General features: G+C 40.1%; 1 protein-coding gene and 2 non-coding genes across 5 annotated transcripts in view; 1 reads left to right on the top strand and 2 right to left on the bottom strand.

Annotated features, from left to right (window-relative positions):
• Nucleotides 1–22269, bottom strand: part of LOC128702994 (phosphatidylinositol glycan anchor biosynthesis class T) — a 78863-nt gene that overhangs the window by 32538 nt on the left and 24056 nt on the right. For 2 of the 3 annotated variants that reach the window (XM_070080899.1, XM_053797513.2), the window contains exons 1-4: nucleotides 6949–7387; nucleotides 4711–4891; nucleotides 3317–3448; nucleotides 1542–1647 (exon numbers count right to left, since the gene is read on the bottom strand). In XM_070080899.1, the coding sequence (XP_069937000.1) occupies nucleotides 1542–1647; nucleotides 3317–3448; nucleotides 4711–4891; nucleotides 6949–7144 (615 nt within the window). In that variant the 5' untranslated portion in view covers nucleotides 7145–7387. Of the gene's footprint in view, nucleotides 1–1541; nucleotides 1648–3316; nucleotides 3449–4710; nucleotides 4892–6948; nucleotides 7388–22269 lie in introns of those variants that run through there. The other variant, XM_053797512.2, reaches the window with a different exon arrangement.
• TRNAG-GCC (transfer RNA glycine (anticodon GCC)) lies at nucleotides 12114–12184 on the bottom strand. Its single transcript has one exon. It is a non-coding gene; the product is annotated as a tRNA-Gly (tRNA).
• On the top strand, nucleotides 12278–12348 carry TRNAG-GCC (transfer RNA glycine (anticodon GCC)). Its single transcript has one exon. It is a non-coding gene; the product is annotated as a tRNA-Gly (tRNA).

Here is a 22269-nt window from a genome sequence, read left to right as displayed (position 1 = left end):
GTACACAGGAGTAGAGTAACTGAGTGAGTTTTCATACTGTACAAGTTTTTTCAAGACTCGAGAATTCTTGTGTAATAAAACTCTGCTGAAGAGATTCTCTAACCTTAGTGGTGTTTTGTATCAGTCTATGAAGCTGCCAACTCCACAGCCTGGTTGAACTTAGTGTTACTTCAATACTAAGAAACATACTGATATTAAAACATTAATGAATAACCTACACTGTGATAAGTCATTTAGTTACAGTAAAATTTAAATGCAATTAAAAACAATCGCATATTCTGTTAATTCAGTAGAGAAATCACGATGAACATTTGAGTGAGAGAAAGATTATTATTATAATAAAGGGGGAAGCACTAAACCTGAAGGATTATATAGTGCCTGGGGGGGGGGGATGTGGAAGGTATTCAGGCTTAATTCAGGGAACTGGAGCACAGATCCAATTTCCTAGATCAAGAGCCCCTCACCAGCATCAAGGAACTTTTTCTGAGGGGAGGGAGAGAGAAAGAAACACTGCACCTTGCTTAATATTAAATAAAGTAAATACATAAAATAATTTACTAGGTACTAGATTAAACCATACCACGGACAGGGATAGAACCTGCGATCAGAGAGTCACAAAACTCCAGACCAATGCATTAGCCACTGGACTAGCTAGCTACAATAAGAGTCATCCAACTAGGTATATTTGTACACCATAGGAAGGCTAGCATAGGCACCACAGTGACCACAAATGCAAGCTTTTACAGACAAATCTCCCCCAGCGTGGCCATGACGAACCCTAGCTCAAGTTCCCTCAAAGCCATCATCATGACTCAGGAAATTGTAATGACATGACTTGAGCTAGACTTCGTCACAGCCATGCAGGCAGGAGATTCGTCTGTAAAAACTTGCATTTGTGGTCACTGTGGTGCCTATGCTAACCTTCCTATGATGTACAAATGTACCTAGTTGGATGAATCTTAATGAAGCCAGCTTGCCCAGTGGCTAACGCGTTGGTCTGGAATTTTGTGACTCTCTGATAGCGGGTTTTATCCCCGCCCATGGTATGGTTTGCTTGCAATTATGTCATTACAATTTCGTAAGTCAGGTACTAGATTTATTATTTATCCTAATATTACACACTTTTTTCAGTTTCAAATTCAGTGGGAAAAGAGGAAACTGCATTTCAGACACTTGTGACACCCATACCTTAACACAGTACAGGTTTTCACACGCTTTATGCCAGCGTGTTTTGCGTGAATTCACTAACATGACTAATCAAACATTTATCAATAATTCCATTCGTGTGATATACATTAGCCACATGCAAGTGGTGTAATTTATATTCTTGTTATTGGGAATTAAGTAATAATAGCCAAAATGAATTTAGTACAACTGCCATGGGCCTCGAAAGTATCTACTACAAAAAGACGAAGATGAACCAAGAGTGTTTCAATTTTATTTAATATCCTGCAAGAAAATATTCTTTACTATAAAGTAAGGTTGTGTTCACAACCTTAATGTAATACAAGATACATTATAAATCTGTAAGGGAATATTACCTGTGTGTCACAAGGCAGTAGTTTCTTCCAAGGTGTGAGATTTTCTGTGCAAACATTCTCACGAGGTAGAGCAGCATAGCGCATGTATGAAGAATTACCAGCATACCTGTAGCACAGAAACAAAATACTTCGATGGTGTGTTACTTACTACAGACTTCATGAGCAATTTTATCCCAGAAATTTTGCGTTCTCTAACTAACCTAAGAATTGATAGACCACTAAGCAGTATAAGATAAATTTGCATGGTTTGAAAATTTATAAGATTATGAGTGATGAAGAATTGGAACTAAGAAAATTTATACAAATATTTCAGATTGATTTTGTATAGATATGCCACTATGGGTAAGAAATATGGAAAAACCAGGACAAGGAAAAGTGAAGTAAACTTAGGATTTCATAATTTAAGTTAACAATGCCACCACAGAAGCACAGAAAGAATTAGGAAACAGCAAAACAAAGGAATTAAAGTTAAATAAGACTAGATTTAAAGTTTTTAATGATTAAAAAAAATGGCAACATGTTTTTGGTTATTCTAACACTGTTAGAATAATTCAAATCTAATCACCTCGAGAAATATGAATTCAATACCTACTGTGTAAGTCTGATTAGTATCTGATACTTTATTTTTTATATATCTTGCACATAGGACAATCTGGCAAGGCAAACTTCATCATAATGGAAGTAATGAAGGTTAATAACATGCACATGATAAAATCATCCATGAACCAACACTTCTTCTTTCAACAAACCGGCCATATCCCACCGAGACAGGGTGGTCCAAAAAGAAAAACGAGTTTCTCTTTTTAAATTTAGTAATTTTCTTTCTTTCAACACACCGGCCGTTTCCCACCGAGGCGGGGTGGCCCAAAAGGAAAAACGAAAGCTTCTCCTTTTACATTTAGTAATATATGTACATACAGAAGAAGGGGTTGCTAGCCCCTTGCTCCCGGCATTTTAGTTGCCTCTTACAACACACATGGCTTATGGAGGAAGAATTCTGTTCCACTTCCCCATGGAGATAAGAGGAAATAAACAAAAACAAGAACTAGAAAGAAAATAGAAGAAAACCCAGAGGGGTGTGTATATACAGTGGACCCCCGCTTAACGATCACCTCCAAATGCGACCAATTATGTAAGTGTATTTATGTAAGTGCGTTTGTATGTGTATATTTGGGGGTCTGAAATGGACTAATCTACTTCACAATATTCCTTATGGGAAAAAATTCGGTCAGTACTGGCACCTGAACATACTACTGGAATGAAAAAAGTTCGTTAACCGGGGGTCCACTGTATATGCTTGTACATGCATGTGTAGTGTGACCTAAGTGTAAGTAGAAGTAGCAAGATGTACCTGAAATCTTGCATGTTCATGAGACAGAAAAAAGGAGACCAGCAATCCTACCATCATGTAAAACAATTACAGGTTTCTGTTTTACACTCGCTTGGCAGGACGGAAGTACCTCCCTGGGCGGTTGCTGTCTACCAACCTACTACATGAACACATGAACATTATAAAAATTGTGTCGTCATCAGGATAAGAAACTTCTAAGTAAACGGCATGTATCCTGAAAAGCATTGTGCACATTTCTTTCATGGTATTAGTAACAAACAGTGCAAATGCAGAAAAGATGATTTAGTTGAAACAGATTGTGTCCATGGAAAATCACATTTTTGTTGGAAAATAGTCAGTCTAAAATTATGGAAGGCTGAGAAAGGTATGTAGTCTATGAAGAAATTAAATAAACCAAGGACACTTTAATAACACCATAACTCACCATTCCTCAGCCAGTCCCTGTGGACGGTAACTAAGTTCCGGAGAGACAGTATTTGTAGAGTCGATAAAGTTAAGCGAAGCACATACGAGGCCACTCAGTGCATTGACCAAGTCTCGCCATGTCTGATCTAAGCTGAGGACAATAATCTAAATAAGCACGTACAGTAATTATCATTAATAACATTCTATATAAAACAAAATTACTAATGCATAACAATGGGCTTTCTGCATGCACACTTAAATGTCAACCATCACTGTACAAAAACTGTATCATGCTGAAATAAAAAATTATTATTTTTAATAACATATATTACGAACACAGGTTATGAATGGCCTGTGACCTAGTTGTAATGGGTTCTGGAACAAAACAAACTCAGCACAGACTATAATTTGCATTTCCTTCACCAGATATAATTTGCCAGATATATACAAGTATGTACACCTACCATCCGACTTACGACCTGCTCGACTTACGACCACTCGACTTACGACCACTCGACTTACGACCACTCGACTTACGACCGTGTTTTTTATGCCAAATTTCTGGGAAATAAACAACTATTTGTGTTGAACACAGTGTTTATCCTAAACCTTACAGTATAAAATACAGTACTAACAACATAAAAAGTAAAGTAAAACATGAAATACCAAAATAAAACAATAAAATAAAGTCATTACAAAAATGTTTTGTTGATATTCAGTAGTAAAGTTCGACTTACGACCATTTCGACTTATGACCAGTTTCTCGGAACCGAACTCGGTCGTAAGTCGGATGGTAGGTGTACACTATGTACAGAGATTGAATAGTAAGTATACCAAATGACGGAGACAGAATGGCAAAAGCAAAAGCCAGAGAGAGAGAGAGAGAGAGAGAGAGCACTGTACTCAACCAGCAGGTAGGCAAGTCTGGCAAATGCTGACCGCAAGTGAACCACATGGCGGGCTCTCCTGTGATTGGTCAATAAACCAAGGTACTGATTTAACGATGGGTACCCTAATAATCGTTAAACCCTTAGCACCTGATTCGCTGGTTGAGAGGCAGCTTATGTGGGAGTGTGACATACACTGAATAAATTGTAATGTACACCTTACTCTTTGCATGCCACAACATAATATATACTTATATTGTTTATACAGAAATGGGTGACACTTGCGAGCATGTTGAAAGCCCATTGTTATGCAGAGCACTTTGGGAAAGCTTAAGACTAACTTAAGACTACAAGGTCATATCGCTGTACATGACTATTAAGAAATAATTAGTCAGATTTTTGTTAAGTTCATAGGTAATATCTTTTACATTATCTGACATTATAGGCATGTACTATTTTGAACATTAGATGACATTCAGTATTTCTAATCAGTACACTGCATTTTATATTTTAACCCAAAACTTACTTTTCAGAAGTGGGATTGAACCAGACCCAGAGTTGGGCACCAGGTGGGGCATCAACAATAGGGTAGCCCCACTTGCGGTGCCGCCACAGTCCTTGAGTCAAACTAAGGTGCAACTCTCTCACATGGTAACGTTCCACAATCTCCCCAAAGGCACGAGGAAAGAGATCATAGTGTGAGAACTCTGAAATAAGAAGTGTATGCATAAAAATAATTGTCAAATGTACATTACACAGAGTAATGTATATGAAAGCTAAATTATTATTCATTTGTAATAATGCAGGTATTACAAATAATATGTAAGGAAAAAGGAGATAGGTGCCCTTAATGTGACATTTGTGGTAACGGCTTAACAAAGCTCCTGGAGAGTGAAACGTTGCTACAATAAAATGTCACATTAGTTGCATATGTGTTATTTTACCTATTATTTATTTAAACAGTATTTACAAAAAAAAAATACATGTCTCCATAAATAAGTTTATTTAGGTACAGGTACACCTAAGAACTATTTTATCACACATGGTAACCTGTGTAAATTAAGTGTCATGTAGCTTGATTGGTAGCACACTTGGCTCACACACTGAGGTCAGTGGTTCGATCTCCGGTACAGGTGGAGACGTTAGAACGTGTTTCCTTACGACACCTGCTGTCACCGTTCAACTAGCAGTAAAAAAGGTACCTGGGTGTTAGTCAACTGGTCTGGGTTGCATCCTAGGGACAAAATTAACCCAAGTTGTGGGAAATGCTTTGCATAACAAGGGACTTTCTATATAGTATGTCACTGATGTCAGCTATGGTCTGTGTAAGTTGTATCATGCGTTTGTAGAAATAAAGATTATTATAAAATAACTAAAAAAAAAAGAAGTCAGACTGACATTTCCAGTGCAGCCCACTTAATATAGAATTTACGTAACACATGTGTAAACTGGATTATAATTATAATCATCGGGGGAGTGCTAAACCAATAGGATTATGGAGCGAAGCAACAGCCTGGTTGACCAGGCAAGCACCAGAGGAGCCTGGCCTATGGCGGGGCTCAGAGAGTAGAGAAGCTATATCAGGTATATCAGTGGCATGTGGGGGAATGAAAGGTATTCAGGCTCAATTCAGGGAACCGGAGCACAGATCCAATTCTCGAGATCAAGAGCCCCTCACCAGTGTCAAGGAACCTTCCTTGAGGGGTGTGTAAACTGAAATTGATGATGTTAAGGTCAATAATGATTCAGCAATGACTCAATAATGACTAACTCAATAACGACTCGATAATGACTAAATAACGACTGAATAATGATTCAATAACGACTGAATAATGATTCAATAATGACTCAATAATAACTTGATAACTCAATAACAATCTGAAAATGACTAAATAATGACTAAATAATGACTCAATAATGACTCAATAATGACTCAATAATGACTCAATAATGACTCAAGAATGACTCAAGAATGACTCAATAACGACTCAATAATAACTCAATAACGACTCAATAATGACTCAAGAATGATTCAAGAATGACTCAATAATGACTCAATAATGATTCAAGAATGACTCAATAACAACTCAATAACGACTCAATAATGACTCAAGAATGACTCAATAACAACTCAATAACGACTCAATAATGACTCAAGAATGACTCAATAATGATTCAAGAATGACTCAATAACAACTCAATAATGACTAAATAACGACTCAATAACGACTCAATAATAACTCAATAATGACTCAATAATGACTCAATAATAACTCAATAACGACTCAATAATGACTCAATAATGACTCAATAATGACTCAATAATGACTCAAGAATGACTAAATAACGACTCAATAATGACTCAATAATGACTCAATAATGACTCAAGAATGACTCAAGAATGACTCAATAATGACTAAATAACGACTCAATAACGACTCAATAATGACTCAATAATGACTCAAGAATGACTCAAGAATGACTCAAGAATGACTCAATAATGACTCAATAACGACTCAATAATGACTCAAGAATGACTCAAGAATGACTCAAGAATGACTCAATAATGACTCAATAATGACTCAAGAATGACTCAATAATGACTCAAGAATGACTCAAGAATGACTCAATAATGACTCAAGAATGACTCAAGAATGACTCAAGAATGACTCTAAGAACGACTCAATAATGACTCAATAACGACTCAATAATGACTCAATAATGACTCAATAATGACTCAGCTCTGGGGTGGACTAAGACTCACCAAAGTCACGGTACTGATCAATAGAGCGGGTGATCTCTGGGGTGGTCCAGGTGGTGGTGAACTCGAAGTGGGAATAAATGTGACCCGAGGTCAGGGGTCGTATCAGTAGCTCCTCAGTGAAAGTGTCATCCCTACACCTCCCTGTCACCACCAAACAACTTAAAAACACAAGCAGAACACCAGCAAATTCGCCCATCTTGCCACTTTGAGTCTCTCAACACCTGCACTCGAAGAATTCCAAATTTACTGCTGCTTCTCCTCTCTCTTCCACGACTCTATATCTGGAACTTCCTGGGGATAAACAGATGTATATGATAATGCTTAGTTTAATCTTGTAGTTCTCGTTAATACACAAAAAAGAGGACATTCCATCAGCTGCCACAAGCTTGGTGTTGTCAAGGGGAGTATAGGGCCTCCTGAGGTGATGCCGTACTGAACCCTCAGGCCCGGGTGGCGCCTCCGGTAAGTAAGTAATCAAGCGAGCAAGATAAGATAAGATAAGATTTCGTTCGGATTTTTAACCCCGGAGGGTTAGCCACCCAGGATAACCCAAGAAAGTCAGTGCGTCATCGAGGACTGTCTAGCTTATTTCCATTGGGGTCCTTAATCTTGTCCCCCAGGATGCGACCCACACCAGTCGACTAACACCCAGGTACCTATTTGCTGCTAGGTGAACAGGACAATAGGTGTAAGGAAACGTGTCGAAATGTTTCCACCCGCCGGGAATCGAACCCGGGCCCTCCGTGTGTGAAGCGGGAGCTTTAGCCACCAGGCCACCGGGCCACCAAGTAAACAAGTAGCAAGTAAACTAGTAAGTAGGTAAGTAAGCAAGTAATCAAACGAGCAAGTAGCAAGCAAACAAATAAGCAAGTAATTAGGTAAGTAAGCAAGTAATCAAGCGAGTAAGTAAACAAGTAAGCAAGTAGCAAGTAAACAAGCAAGTAGGTAAGTAAGCAAGTAAGAAAGCAAGCAAGCAAGTTAACAAGTAGACAAGCAAGTAAGTAAACAAGTAATTAAGTAAACAGGTAAGTAAGTTTATTTAGACCCGCACCGGGGCAAACACGTTAAGAAATTAGAGAAAGTACAAAGGTTTGCAACAGAGTTGAGTGTTCTATGTATGTGATGGGTGCAGTAGTAAGTATGGATGTTTTGTGTGGTGAGTGGGTTTAGTGTTTTGGGTATTGGTGGAGTGTGCTGCCTGTAGTGGGAATTTGTTATCATTCTGACTGCAGCCTTTTGTTGGATAATTGGTGGCCTGAGGTGGTTAGTTGTTGTTGAGCCCCATGCACAGGTTCCATGGGTGAGATGGGGGTGGGTAGGAGAGTGATATGGGGCCGGGAGGGCTGACTGTGGAACGTAGTACCGTGTCTTCGATAGTGTGCCAACGGTCTTGGAAATTTTCTTAGAAATTTGTTGTGTGTGTGTGTGAAATTTGAGTCTGTTGTCGAGGTGGATTCCTAAGAGGTTTCCCTCTGTTAGCTTTGTGATGGGTGGTCCGTTTATCGTTATGTTAAGAGGGGCATCTGTGGCTCTGTTACCAAATTGAATGAGGTGGGTTTTGTCGGTGTTTGGTGTGGGTTTGTTGGTCCTCATCCAGGTGGATGTTTTCTGTAGTTCGGTGTTTGCAGTATTGGCTGACGTGACTGGGCTCGGGTGGGAGAGGATGTGTGTGGTGTCGTCTGCAAATGGTGTGGGTTGGAGTAGTTGCGAAGCATTTGATGGGTCATTTGTGTGTGGGAGAGGGAGAGGGGGGCCAGGGACACTTCCCTGTGGGGTGCCAACTGTGGTTGGTTGTGCGGAAGAGTTTGCCTCATTTATTTTTATAATTATTATCACACTGGCCGATTCCCACCAAGGCAGGGTGGCCCGAAAAAGAAAAACTTTCACCATCATTCACTCCATCACTGTCTTGCCAGAAGGGTGCTTTACACTACAGTTTTTAAACTGCAACATTAACACCCCTCCTTCAGAGTGCAGGCACTGTACTTCCCATCTCCAGGACTCAAGTCCGGCCTGCCGGTTTCCCTGAATCCCTTCATAAATGTTACTTTGCTCACACTCCAACAGCACGTCAAGTATTAAAATCCATTTGTCTCCATTCACTCCTATCAAACACGCTCACGCATGCCTGCTGGAAGTCCAAGCCCCTCGCACACAAAACCTCCTTTACCCCCTCCCTCCAACCTTTCCTAGGCCGACCCCTACCCCGCCTTCCTTCCACTACAGACTGATACACTCTTGAAGTCATTCTGTTTCGCTCCATTCTCTCTACATGTCCGAACCACCTCAACAACCCTTCTGCTAGAAAAATGACAGGATGGATAATGAGAACCTTCAAAACTAGGGAGGCCAAGCCCATGATGACACTCTTCAGGTCACTTGTTCTATCTAGGCTGGAATATTGCTGCACTCTAACAGCACCTTTCAAGGCAGGTGAAATTTCCGACCTAGAAAATGTACAGAGAACTTTCACGGCGCGCATAACGGAGATAAAACACCTCAATTACTGGGAGCGCTTGAGGTTTCTAAACCTGTATTCCCTGGAACGCAGGAGGGAGAGATACATGATTATATACACCTGGAAAATCCTAGAGGGACTAGTACCGAACTTGCACACGAAAATCACTCACTACGAAAGCAAAAGACTTGGCAGACGATGCACCATCCCCCCCAATGAAAAGCAGGGGTGTCACTAGCACGTTAAGAGACCATACAATAAGTGTCAGGGGCCCGAGACTGTTCAACTGCCTCCCAGCACACATAAGGGGGATTACCAACAGACTCCTGGCAGTCTTCAAGCTGGCACTGGACAAGCACCTAAAGTCAGTTCCTGATCAGCCGGGCTGTGGCTCGTACGTTGGTTTGCGTGCAGCCAGCAGCAACAGCCTGGTTGATCAGGCGCTGATCCACCAGGAGGCCTGGTCACAGACCGGGCCGCGGGGGCGTTGACCCCCGAAACTCTCTCCAGGTAAACTCCAGGTAAGGTTAGTTCCAGAGCTAAGGGGAATGTCCTACTAAGAAAGGTTGAGGGAAATCGGCCTGACGACACTGGAGGACAGGAGGGATAGGGGAGACATCATAACAACATACAAAATACTGCGTGGAATAGACAAGGTGGACAGAGACAAGATGTTCCAGAGATAGGACACAGAAACAGGGGGTCACTCTCGGAAGCTGAAGACTCAGATGAGTCAAAGGGATGTTAGGAAGCATTTCTTCAGCCATAGAGTTGTCAGGAAGTGGAACAGTCTGGCGAGTGATGTAGTGGAGGCAGGAACCATACATAGCTTTAAGACGAGGTATGATAAAGATCATGGAGCAGAGAGAGGACCTAGTAGCGTTCAGCGAAGAGGCGGGGCCAGGAGCTATGTCTCGACCCCTGCAACCACAATTAGGTGAGTACAATTAGGTAAGTACAGGTACACATAAGTACAAGTATCATACAGTGTAAATTACCTAAGATAACCCCCAGAAAGTCAGACAAAGTGAATTAGTTCCATGGGGATCCTTGTAACATCTTATTATCTAAATCTTAAAAGATAAAACAGCTTAGTAACCTAACTGTTTAAAACCTAATCAGTATAGGTTATGGAAAAAAAATCTCATTGTTACTGATATCAGAAGACTTCCGGTTAGGTTAGGCTAAGTAAGATTCATCAGGAAGCAAGACGCTCGGTCTTAGTCACTGACTTTTTTGCCCTGTCTAGATTATCAGTAGTTTCTACTGCCACTTAATGTATGCCTAATTAAAAGTAACCTTTGCATAATACATGACCTTCTTTTGAAGGTACATTTGTATGGAATTGTATTACAAACGTGACGAATAAAAAAATGGTTACAATACCGTGAACAATTTGCCCAAAAATTCCATACACACAGAGACGAAGCGTATGACGTTTTGGTCCACATTGTCAAGCTTGTGATCATGACGGACCGAAACCTCGCAGGTTCAGGTGCAGGTAGGTTTGCCAGAACCGGTCCTGGTCCCAGCCTTCTCCATACGGTGACCCAGCAGTGGCTCCCGAGGGAGTGTCGGAGTTTGTAGAAGTGATTTTACTTTTTACAGCCCAATGACGGGGGCAGTGGAACACCGTTTACAACCCTATGAAAAGGGCGCGATGAACCTTTTTCAGGTCATGTGTAGTACCGTTTACAGCCCTATAACAAGGGCAGCCCTATGACAGAGGCACAGTGAATCTTTTTCAGCACAAGTGGTGTAGCAATAAGGTACAATGGTCGTTGTCGTCCTGTAGCTGGGGTACAACAGGTCTTGGGTTCAAGTGGTGTAAGGGCCGGTGTTCTCGCTGGTATGAGTACCAGGAATGGCTCCATTTGAGCTATTCCTGGCACTCGAACAGCAGACCGGCTGCCAGAACCACACTCAAGGGCTTCTCTGGAGGAGTGAATGAAAGCTAACAAACTGCAAGAAGTTACAATAGCTGGGTTAACTATTGTAATTTCTTGCAAATAAAGATTTTACACAAATAACCGCACATAGGAATGAGACGACGATTCGGTCCGACTTGGACCATTGACAAAGTCCCAGTGTGACTGTAAACGGTCCCATGTGCGGGTTATTTGTGGATTGTTCCAGTCACGGTATTGTTTACCTGGAGTTTACCTGGAGAGAGTTCCGGGGGTCAACGCCCCCGCGGCCCGGTCTATGACCAGGCCTCCTGGTGGATCAGAGCCTGATCAACCAGGCTGTTACTGCTGGCTGCACGCAATTGACACATTGGCAAATATTCGCCAAATATAGATTTCCTTCACTATAGCATCATGCCATACATCGAGTAAATATGCATAACTCTGCCTACTACTAACATTATTACGTACCTCTGTAATCTGTAAATACCTTTGTAACTTGTCATGATTGTGACCAGACTTACCTGGAGTTCATTAACTTTGTAAATTGTGAGTTCATTACCTTTGTAAATTGTGAGTTCATTACCTTTGTAAATTGTGAGTTCATTACCTCTGTAACTTGCTCAGCTATCAAAACTTTGGAGTCCAGTCCCTGGACCAATTATGTACCTCTGTAATCTTTTGACTACCGCCCACAGGATGGGTATGGGGTGCATAATAAACATATTAAACTAAAAAACTAACTACTAACATTAAAACCTTCAGCATAAAACGTAACATATCATGAATGTTAAAAAACTTGCATCGGCCGGGAATCGAACCCGGGCCTCCCGCGTGGCAGGCGAGAATTCTACCACTGAACCACCGATGCGATGTTTAGTTAGGAATTAAATTTCTATTTAAAGACGCTTTTTATAATACCAATTGGTAATATTAATAAATATTTAATGACAACACAGCCGCAGCATCGGTGGTTCAGTGGTAGAATTCTCGCCTGCCACGCGGGAGGCCCGGGTTCGATTCCCGGCCGATGCATAATTTTAAATTGTATAGAAAAATATGAAACGGCTCAATACCATAACTAACCCGCATGTACTCACCTAATTGTAGTTGCAGGGGTCGAGACTCAGCTCCTGGCCCCGCCTCTTCACTGAACGCTACTACGTCATCTCTCTCTCCCTGAGCTTTATCATACCTCGTCTTAAAGCTATGTATGGTTTCTGCCTCCACTACATCACTCGCCAGACTGTTCCACTTCCTGTATATATGTATATATGCGGGTTATCTATATATGTATTATATGGTTATCGCCTCCCAATAGACCCCCGGCTGTCTTTAAGGTATAGATTCCAAATGGTTATAATTATAACCATGATTTTTAAAGGGGTGGACTGGTAAGCCAGTGGAAGGCCTCGGTCAGATGACCAAAAGCTCCAGCTGTGGGTCATCATATGACCGGCGTCAGGAAACACTTGTCCTGTTTCATGACAAAAATTATACCTACCTGTCTTCAAGAAGGAGTTGGACAGGTACCTAAAGCCAGTACCTGACCAGCCAGGCTGTGGTTCCTACGTCGGTTTAGGTGCTGCCAGCAGTAACAGCCTGGTTGATCAGACCCTGATCCACCACGAGGCCTGATCATGGACCAGGCCACGGGGGCGCTGACCCCCACAACACCCTCCAGTTACACTAGCAGTAAATAAGAGATTAAATCTATTTAGGTACAATTTATATAATTTTGGATAATTTAAAGTTTTCTAATGTATAAATTACCCAGGATAACCTCACCAAAATAAGTCATTGTGACTTATTTACGTAAGTGATGAAGGTAGATGAAAGTTTATGGTGCGTACTCTGCTCTGACGATAAATTATTAATAATAATAATAATAACACCACCAACAACAACAACAACAATATAATAATAATAATAATAATAATAATAATAATAATAATAATAATAATAATAATAAAAATAATAATAATAATAACAACAATAATAATAATAATAATAATAACACCAACAATAATAATAATAATAATAATAATAATAATAATAATAATAATAATAATAATAATAATAACAATAATAATAATAATAATAATAATAATAATAATAATAATAACAATAATAACACCAACAACAACAACAACAATAATAATAATAATAATACCAACAACAATAATAATAATAATAATAATAATAATAAGAATAATAATAATAATAATAACACCAACAACAATAATAACACCAACAACAATAATAATAATAATAATAACACCAACAACAACAATAATAATAATAATAATAATAATAATAATAACACCAACAACAACAATAATAATAATAATAATAATAATAATAATAATAATAACACCAACAACAACAATAATAATAATAATAATAATAATAATAATAATAATAATAATAATAACACCAACAACAACAATAATAATAATAATAATAATAATAATAATAATAATAATAATAACACCAACAACACCAACAACAACAACAATAATAATAATAATAATAATAATAATAATAATAATAACACCAACAACAACAATAATAATAATAATAATAATAATAATAATAATAATAATAATAATAATAACACCAACAACAATAATAACACCAACAACAACAATAATAATAATAATAATAATAATAATAATAATAATAATAATAATAACACCAACAACAACAACAATAATAATAATAATAATAATAATAATAATAATAATAATAATAACACCAACAACAACAATAATAATAATAATAATAATAATAATAATAATAATAATAACACCAACAACATAATAATAATAATAATAACAACAATAATAATAATAATAATAATAATAATAATAATAATAATAATAATAATAACACCAACAACAATAATAATAATAATAATAATAATAATAATAATAATAATAATAATAATAATAATAATAACACCAACAACAACAACAATAATAATAATAATAATAATAACACCAACAACATAATAATAATAATAATAATAACAATAATAATAATAATAATAATAATAATAATAATAATAATAATAATAATAATAATAATAATAACACCAACAACAACAATAATAATAATAATAATAATAATAATAATAATAATAATAATAATAATAATAATATCATCATCATGCCACTCCTCCCAGTAACATCATTCTGGGTTAACAAAGACTAACAACATTCATCATAATTAACATATTTTTGAAAACACTAAAACGCTCTCGTAAAAAAAAAAATTGTTTCTTTTGTAACTCATCCGCTTTTACAACCCTAACAAAACCTATTGTATATAATTCTTTTTTTTTTTTACAAATGCGAGAGAGAAAGATGCATATATACGTGCTACGTCGAAGAGCTTCTTAAGAGCTTACTTTCTGCAGTACAGGAAGGCCCCGCTTATACAGCGGGTTAGGTTCCGGGCTACTGTAGGGCCCCGCTTATACAGCGGGTTAGATTCCGGGCTACTGTAGGGCCCCGCTTATACAGCGGGTTAGGTTCCGGGCTACTGTAGGGCCCTGCTTATACAGCGGGTTAGGTTCCGGGCTACTGTAGGGCCCCGCTTATACAGCGGGTTAGGTTCCGGGCTACTGTAGGACCCCGCTTATACAACAGGCTAGGTTTCAGGCTACTGTAAGGCCCTGTTTATACAGCAAGTTAGGTTCCGGGCTACTGTAGGGCCCCACTTATACAGCAAGTTAGGTTCTGGGCTACTGTAGGACCCAGCTTATACAACAGGTTAGGTTTCAGGCTACTGTAGGGCCCCGCTTATACAGCAAGTTAGGTTCTGGGCTACTGTAGGGCCCCACTTATACAGCAAGTTAGGTTCTGGGCTACTGCAGGGCCCAGCTTATACAGCAAGTTAAGTTCTGGGCTACTGTAGGGCCCAGCTTATACAGTAAGTTAAGTTCTGGGCTACTGTAGGGCCCCGCTTATACAGTAAATTAAGTTCTGGGCTACTGTAGGGCCCCGCTTATACAGCAAATTAAGTTCTGGGCTACTGTAGGGCCCAGCTTATACAGCAAATTAAGTTCTGGGCTACTGTAGGGCCCCACTTATACAGCAAGTTAGGTTCTGGGCTACTGTAGGGCCCCACTTATACAGCAAGTTAGGTTCTGGGCTACTGTAGGGCCCCACTTATACAGCAAGTTAGGTTCTGGGCTACTGCAGGGCCCAGCTTATACAGCAAGTTAAGTTCTGGGCTACTGTAGGGCCCCGCTTATACAACAAGTTAAGTTCTGGGCTACTGTAGGGCCCCGCTTATACAACAAATTAAGTTCTGGGCTATTGTAGGGCCCCGCTTATACAAGTTAAGTTCTGGGCTACAGCTATAAAACAAAGCTCGCTGTAAAGTGAAACATTGCCCTTTTTTCAATTTTAAATGCCTATAAAAGCCTGGTAACATGTTTACACTATCATATATTATGTGACCAACAGAGCTAGGCCGAAAAAAAGTGCATATAAGGTACACACATTACTTACCTTAAAATATTTTCCTCTTTAGTTTATAGTAAGTGGTGAATATAATTATTGTATAGAGTCTGAATAAATGAAGAATGGGTATAATTGACAGCCGCTGCATTAGCGAAACACTGTAAGGTGAACTGCTGTAAAGTGGGGCCTGTCTGTCATTATGACGAATATATTTACTGCCACAGAGAGAGCAATGTCTGGTTAATTATCAACCTGTCAGGTTAATTATCAACCTTCCAGGTTAATTATCAACCTTCCAGGTTAATTATCAACCTCCCATGTTAATTATCAACCTGTCAGGTTAATTATCAATCTGCCAGATTAATTATCAACCTTCCAGGTTAATTATCAACCTCCCATGTTAATTATCAACCTCCCATGTTAATTATCAACCTGTCAGGTTAATTATCAATCTGCCAGGTTAATTATCACTCTCCCAGGTTAATTATCAACCTGCCAGATTAATTATCAACCTCCCATGTTAATTATCAACCTCCCATGTTAATTATCAACCTGTCAGGTTAATTATCAATCTGCCAGGTTAATTATCACTCTCCCAGGTTAATTATCAACCTACGTTATGTTACGAGAAGCTATGTAAGTTTTCATTTACGCGCCGTAGAAGATTTTAAACAATGATTTTGTATAGCAAATTAAGAAGAATATAACTATTGGAAGTCCTAGAATGCGAGAATATATAGATATTTAGACAACACATTGACAAATGCTCGTGAAATATAGATTTCTTTCACTATAGCATCCTGTTTAACATCGTGTAAAAATATACATAACTCTGTCTACTACCAATATTAAAAACTTTAACAGTGAATGTAACACAATATGAAAGATATGTTAAGATATGCATTGGCCGGGAATCGAACCCGTACCAACGTTACATGCTGTCAAGGGTCAATCGTTGAGGAATAAAGTATATTAAGCAGAATCAGTTTTGCGGAAAAAGATATCCATGTACAGGTCAGGACATTTATTAGTGGAAGAAGTCACTCGGGGCGAAACGTTTCTTCTAATAAATGTATTCAACTGTACGTGTCTTTTTCCACTTCTAAGTATCGCTATACCATTTTTCAGTTTTGGATTAAAGAATTTGCATGTGTAGAGGATCAGGTTAGGGTATATACGGTATAAATAAGAGTTAGATAGGGATGTGTGATGTCGCTGTGGTTGCCTAATAAAGATGGAGTTGTGAGAGAAGTGGATGCTAGAGTGTTGGGAAGAGGCGTGGGATTAAGTGATAATGAATCTGACATTAAGTATGAGTTGTTACAGTTGCTTTTTTGCTGATGATTCAGTTCTTTTGGAAGATTTTGAAGGGAAGTTGTAAAGATTAGTGGAGGAATTTGGGAGGGTATGTAATAGAAGTAAATTAAAAGTTAACAGAAAAAAAGCAAGGTGATGAGGGTAACAGGTGAAATAACTTTGAAAACAAGCCTGGTGCCCCGGGGTATGGGAAAACATCGTCTAGCTTCAGCTAGGCGCCCATACTTATCTGGGATCTGGCTCCGTGGTAAAGTGTGTTAGGTAAGACACATATGCAACAGTTAGGTATCTTTATTTCGAAACGTTTCGCCTACACAGTAGGCTTCTTCAGTCGAGTACAGAAAAGTTGATAGAAGCAGAAGATACTTGAAGACGATGTAATCAGTCCATCACCCTTAAAGTTTTGAGGTGGTCAGTCCCTCAGTCTGGAGAAGAGCATTGTTCCATAGTCTGAAACAATATGGAGCTGAAGTGACAGGATGGAGCCTTATATAACGCCAGGAGGGTATCTTGGTACAGACCTGAAATCAACTTGGACAACTTCTTCTAGTGAGAAAGGCTGGATTTGAGAGGGACCTGACCTCCCAACGACTTCATTCTTACCTCTACTAGTGACCTACGTCTCACCTCTTGGCGCTATATAAGGCTCCATCCTGTCACTTCAACTCCATATTGTTTCATACTATGGAACAATGCTCTTCTCCAGACAGAGGGACTGACCACCTCAAAACTTCAAGGGTGATGGACTGATTACATCGTCTTCAAGTATCTTCTGCTTCTATCAACTTTTCTGTACTCGGCTGAAGAAGCCTAATGTGCAGGCGAAACGTTTCGAAATAAAAATACCTAACTGTTACATATGTGTCTTACCTAACAACCTGTCGGTATTTTATACCATTTTAATGTTCACTCTCCGTGGTAAAGTACTGTGGACTCTGATACAGAGTTTGCAGGTTCGAGTCCTGCTGTGGGCGTACTATGTTTGTAAGGTAAAAATATGCATAGGCTCCGTTAGGCATTCTGACTTATGTTGACAGAGCTCAGGCAATTTTTCTGTTTTTGAGGATGTTTGTTTCAGTGTATAACTGGGCACGTTTTTCACCTTCCATCAAACAGTAATTATAATTTAAGCTCTTGTGTGGCATAAAAAAATTTGAAGTCACGTATGAATTGTGTTTGCAAGGAAGTCTCAAGAAGTACGATGTAGGAAAGTGTTCGTGGATGAGGAGTTGAAAGGTCAGTGCAGGACTGATTACCTTTAAAATTATCTATCGTAGTCACAATGTCGCCATTACCACAGTCATCCACCACCAGTATTACCACAATCATCCACCACCAGTATTTCCACAATCATCCCCCACCAGTATTTCCACAATCATCCACCACCAGTATTTCCACAATCATCCCCCACCAGTATTACCACAATCATCCACCACCAGTATTTCCACAATCATCCACCACCAGTATTACCACAATCACCCCCACCAGTATTTCCACAATCATCCACCACCAGTATTACCACAGCCACCCCCCACCAGTATTACCACAATCATCCACCACCAGTATTACCACAATCACCCCACCAGTATTACCACAATCATCCACCACCAGTATTACCACAGTCACCCCCACCAGTATTACCACAATCATCCACCACCAGTATTACCACAGTCACCCCCACCAGTATTACCACAGTCATCCACCACCAGTATTACCACAATCATCCACCATCAGTATTACCACAATCATCCACCACCAGTATTACCACAATCATCCCCCAACAGTATTTCCACAATCATCCACCACCAGTATTACCACAATCATCCCCCAACAGTATTACCACAATCATCCACCACCAGTATTACCATAATCATCCCCCAACAGTATTTCCACAATCATCCACCACCAGTATTACCACAATCATCCACCACCAGTATTACCACAGTCATCCCCCAACAGTATTTCCACAATCATCCACCACCAGTATTACCACAAAGATCCACCACCAGTATTACCACAATCATCCCCCAACAGTATTTCCACAATCATCCACCACCAGTATTGCCACAATCATCCATTACCAGTATTACCACAATCATCTACCACCAGTATTACCACAGTCACCCCCACCAGTATTACCACAATCATCCACCACCAGTATTACCACAGTCACCCCACCAGTATTACCACAATCATCCACCACCAGTATTTCCACAATCATCCACCACCAGTATTACCACAGTCATCCACCACCAGTATTACCACAATCATCCACCACCAGTATTACCACAATCATCTACCACCAGTATTACCACAGTCACCCCCACCAGTATTACCACAATCATCCACCACCAGTATTACCACAGTCACCCCACCAGTATTACCACAATCATCCACCACCAGTATTTCCACAATCATCCACCACCAGTATTACCACAGTCATCCACCACCAGTATTACCACAATCATCCACCACCAGTATTACCACAATCATCCACCACCAGTATTACCACAATCACCCCCCACCAGTATTACCACAATCATCCACCACCAGTATTACCACAGTCATCCACCACCAGTATTACCACAATCATCCACCACCAGTATTACCACAGTCATCCACCACCAGTATTACCACAATCATCCACCACCAGTATTTCCATAATCATCCACCACCAGTATTACCACAATCATCCACCACCAGTATTACCACAATCATCCACCACCAGTATTACCACAATCATCTACCACCAGTATTACCACAGTCACCCCCACCAGTATTACCACAATCATCCACCACCAGTATTACCACAGTCACCCCACCAGTATTACCACAATCATCCACCACCAGTATTTCCACAATCATCCACCACCAGTATTACCACAGTCATCCACCACCAGTATTACCACAATCATCCACCACCAGTATTACCACAATCATCCACCACCAGTATTACCACAATCACCCCCCACCAGTATTACCACAATCATCCACCACCAGTATTACCACAGTCATCCACCACCAGTATTACCACAATCATCCACCACCAGTATTACCACAGTCATCCACCACCAGTATTACCACAATCATCCACCACCAGTATTTCCATAATCATCCACCACCAGTATTACCACAATCATCCACCACCAGTATTACCACAATCATCCACCACCAGTATTACCACAATCATCTACCACCAGTATTACCACAGTCACCCCCACCAGTATTACCACAATCATCCACCACCAGTATTACCACAGTCACCCCACCAGTATTACCACAATCATCCACCACCAGTATTTCCACAATCATCCACCACCAGTATTACCACAATCACCCCCCACCAGTATTACCACAATCATCCACCACCAGTATTACCACAGTCATCCACCACCAGTATTACCACAATCATCCACCACCAGTATTACCACAATCACCCCCCACCAGTATTACCACAATCATCCACCACCAGTATTACCACAGTCATCCACCACCAGTATTACTACAATCATCCACCACCAGTATTACCACAGTCATCCACCACCAGTATTACCACAATCATCCACCACCAGTATTTCCATAATCATCCACCACCAGTATTACCACAATCATCCACCACCAGTATTTCCACAATCATCCACCACCAGTATTACCACAGTCACCCTACCACCAGTATTACCACAATCATCCACCACCAGTATTACCACAATCATCCACCACCAGTATTACCACAATCATCCCCCCACCTGTATTACCACAATCATCTACCACCAGTATTACCACAATCACCCCACCAGTATTACCACAATCATCCACCACCAGTATTACCACAATCACCCCCCACCAGTATTACAACAATCATCCACCACCAGTATTACCACAGTCATCCACCACCAGTATTACCACAATCATCCACCACCAGTATTACCACAATCATCCACCACCAGTATTACCACAGTCACCCCCACCAGTATTACCACAATCATCCACCACCAGTATTAACACAATCACTCCACCACCAGTATTACCACAATCACCCACCATCAGTATTACCACAGTCACCCCCACCAGTATTACCACAATCATCCACCACCAGTATTACCACAATCACCCCACTAGTATTACCACAATCATCCACCACCAGTATTACCACAATCACCCCCACCAGTATTACCACAATCATCCACCACCAGTATTACCACAGTCATCCACGACCAGTATTACCACAATCATCCACCACCAGTATTACCACAATCATCCACTACCAGTATTACCACAGTCACCCAGTATTACCACAATCATCCACCACCAGTATTACCACAATCACTCCACCACCAGTATTACCACAATCACCCACCATCAGTATTACCACAGTCACCCCCACCAGTATTACCACAATCATCCACCACCAGTATTACCACAGTCATCCACCACAAGTATTTCCACAATCGTCCACCACCAGTATTACCACAATCACCCCACCATCAGTATTACCACAGTCACCCCCTACCAGTATTACCACAATCATCCACCACCAGTATTATCACAATCATCCCCCACCAGTATTTCCACAATTATCCACCACCAGTATTACCACAATCACCCCCACCAGTATTACCACAATCATCCACCACCAGTATTACCACAATCACCCCACCTGTATTACCACAATCACCCCCACCTGTATTACCACAATCATCCCCACCAGTATTACCACAATCACCCCCACTAGTATTACCACAATCACCCCCATCAGTATTACCACAGTCATCCCCACAAGTATTACCACAATCATCCACCACCAGTATTACCACAATCATCCCCACCTGAATTACCACAATCACCCCCACCTGTATTACCACAATCATCCCCACCAGTATTACCACAATCATACCCACAAGTATTACCCCAATCACCCCCACCAGTATTACCACAATCATCCCCACAAGTATTACCACAATCATCCACCACCAGTATTACCACAATCACCCCCACCTGTATTACCACAATCATCCCCACCAGTATTACCACAATTATCCACCACCAGTATTACCACAATCATCCACCACCAGTATTACCACAATCATCCCCACCTGTATTACCACAATCATCCACCACCAGTATTACCACAATCATCCCCACCAGTATTACCACAATCATCCCCACC

Source organism: Cherax quadricarinatus, unplaced genomic scaffold, assembly GCF_038502225.1.
Source record: "Cherax quadricarinatus isolate ZL_2023a unplaced genomic scaffold, ASM3850222v1 Contig1207, whole genome shotgun sequence".
NCBI lineage: Eukaryota > Metazoa > Arthropoda > Malacostraca > Decapoda > Parastacidae > Cherax > Cherax quadricarinatus.
The sequence above is the reverse complement of the archived record's forward strand: the minus strand, read 5'-3'. Positions and strand labels throughout refer to the sequence as shown.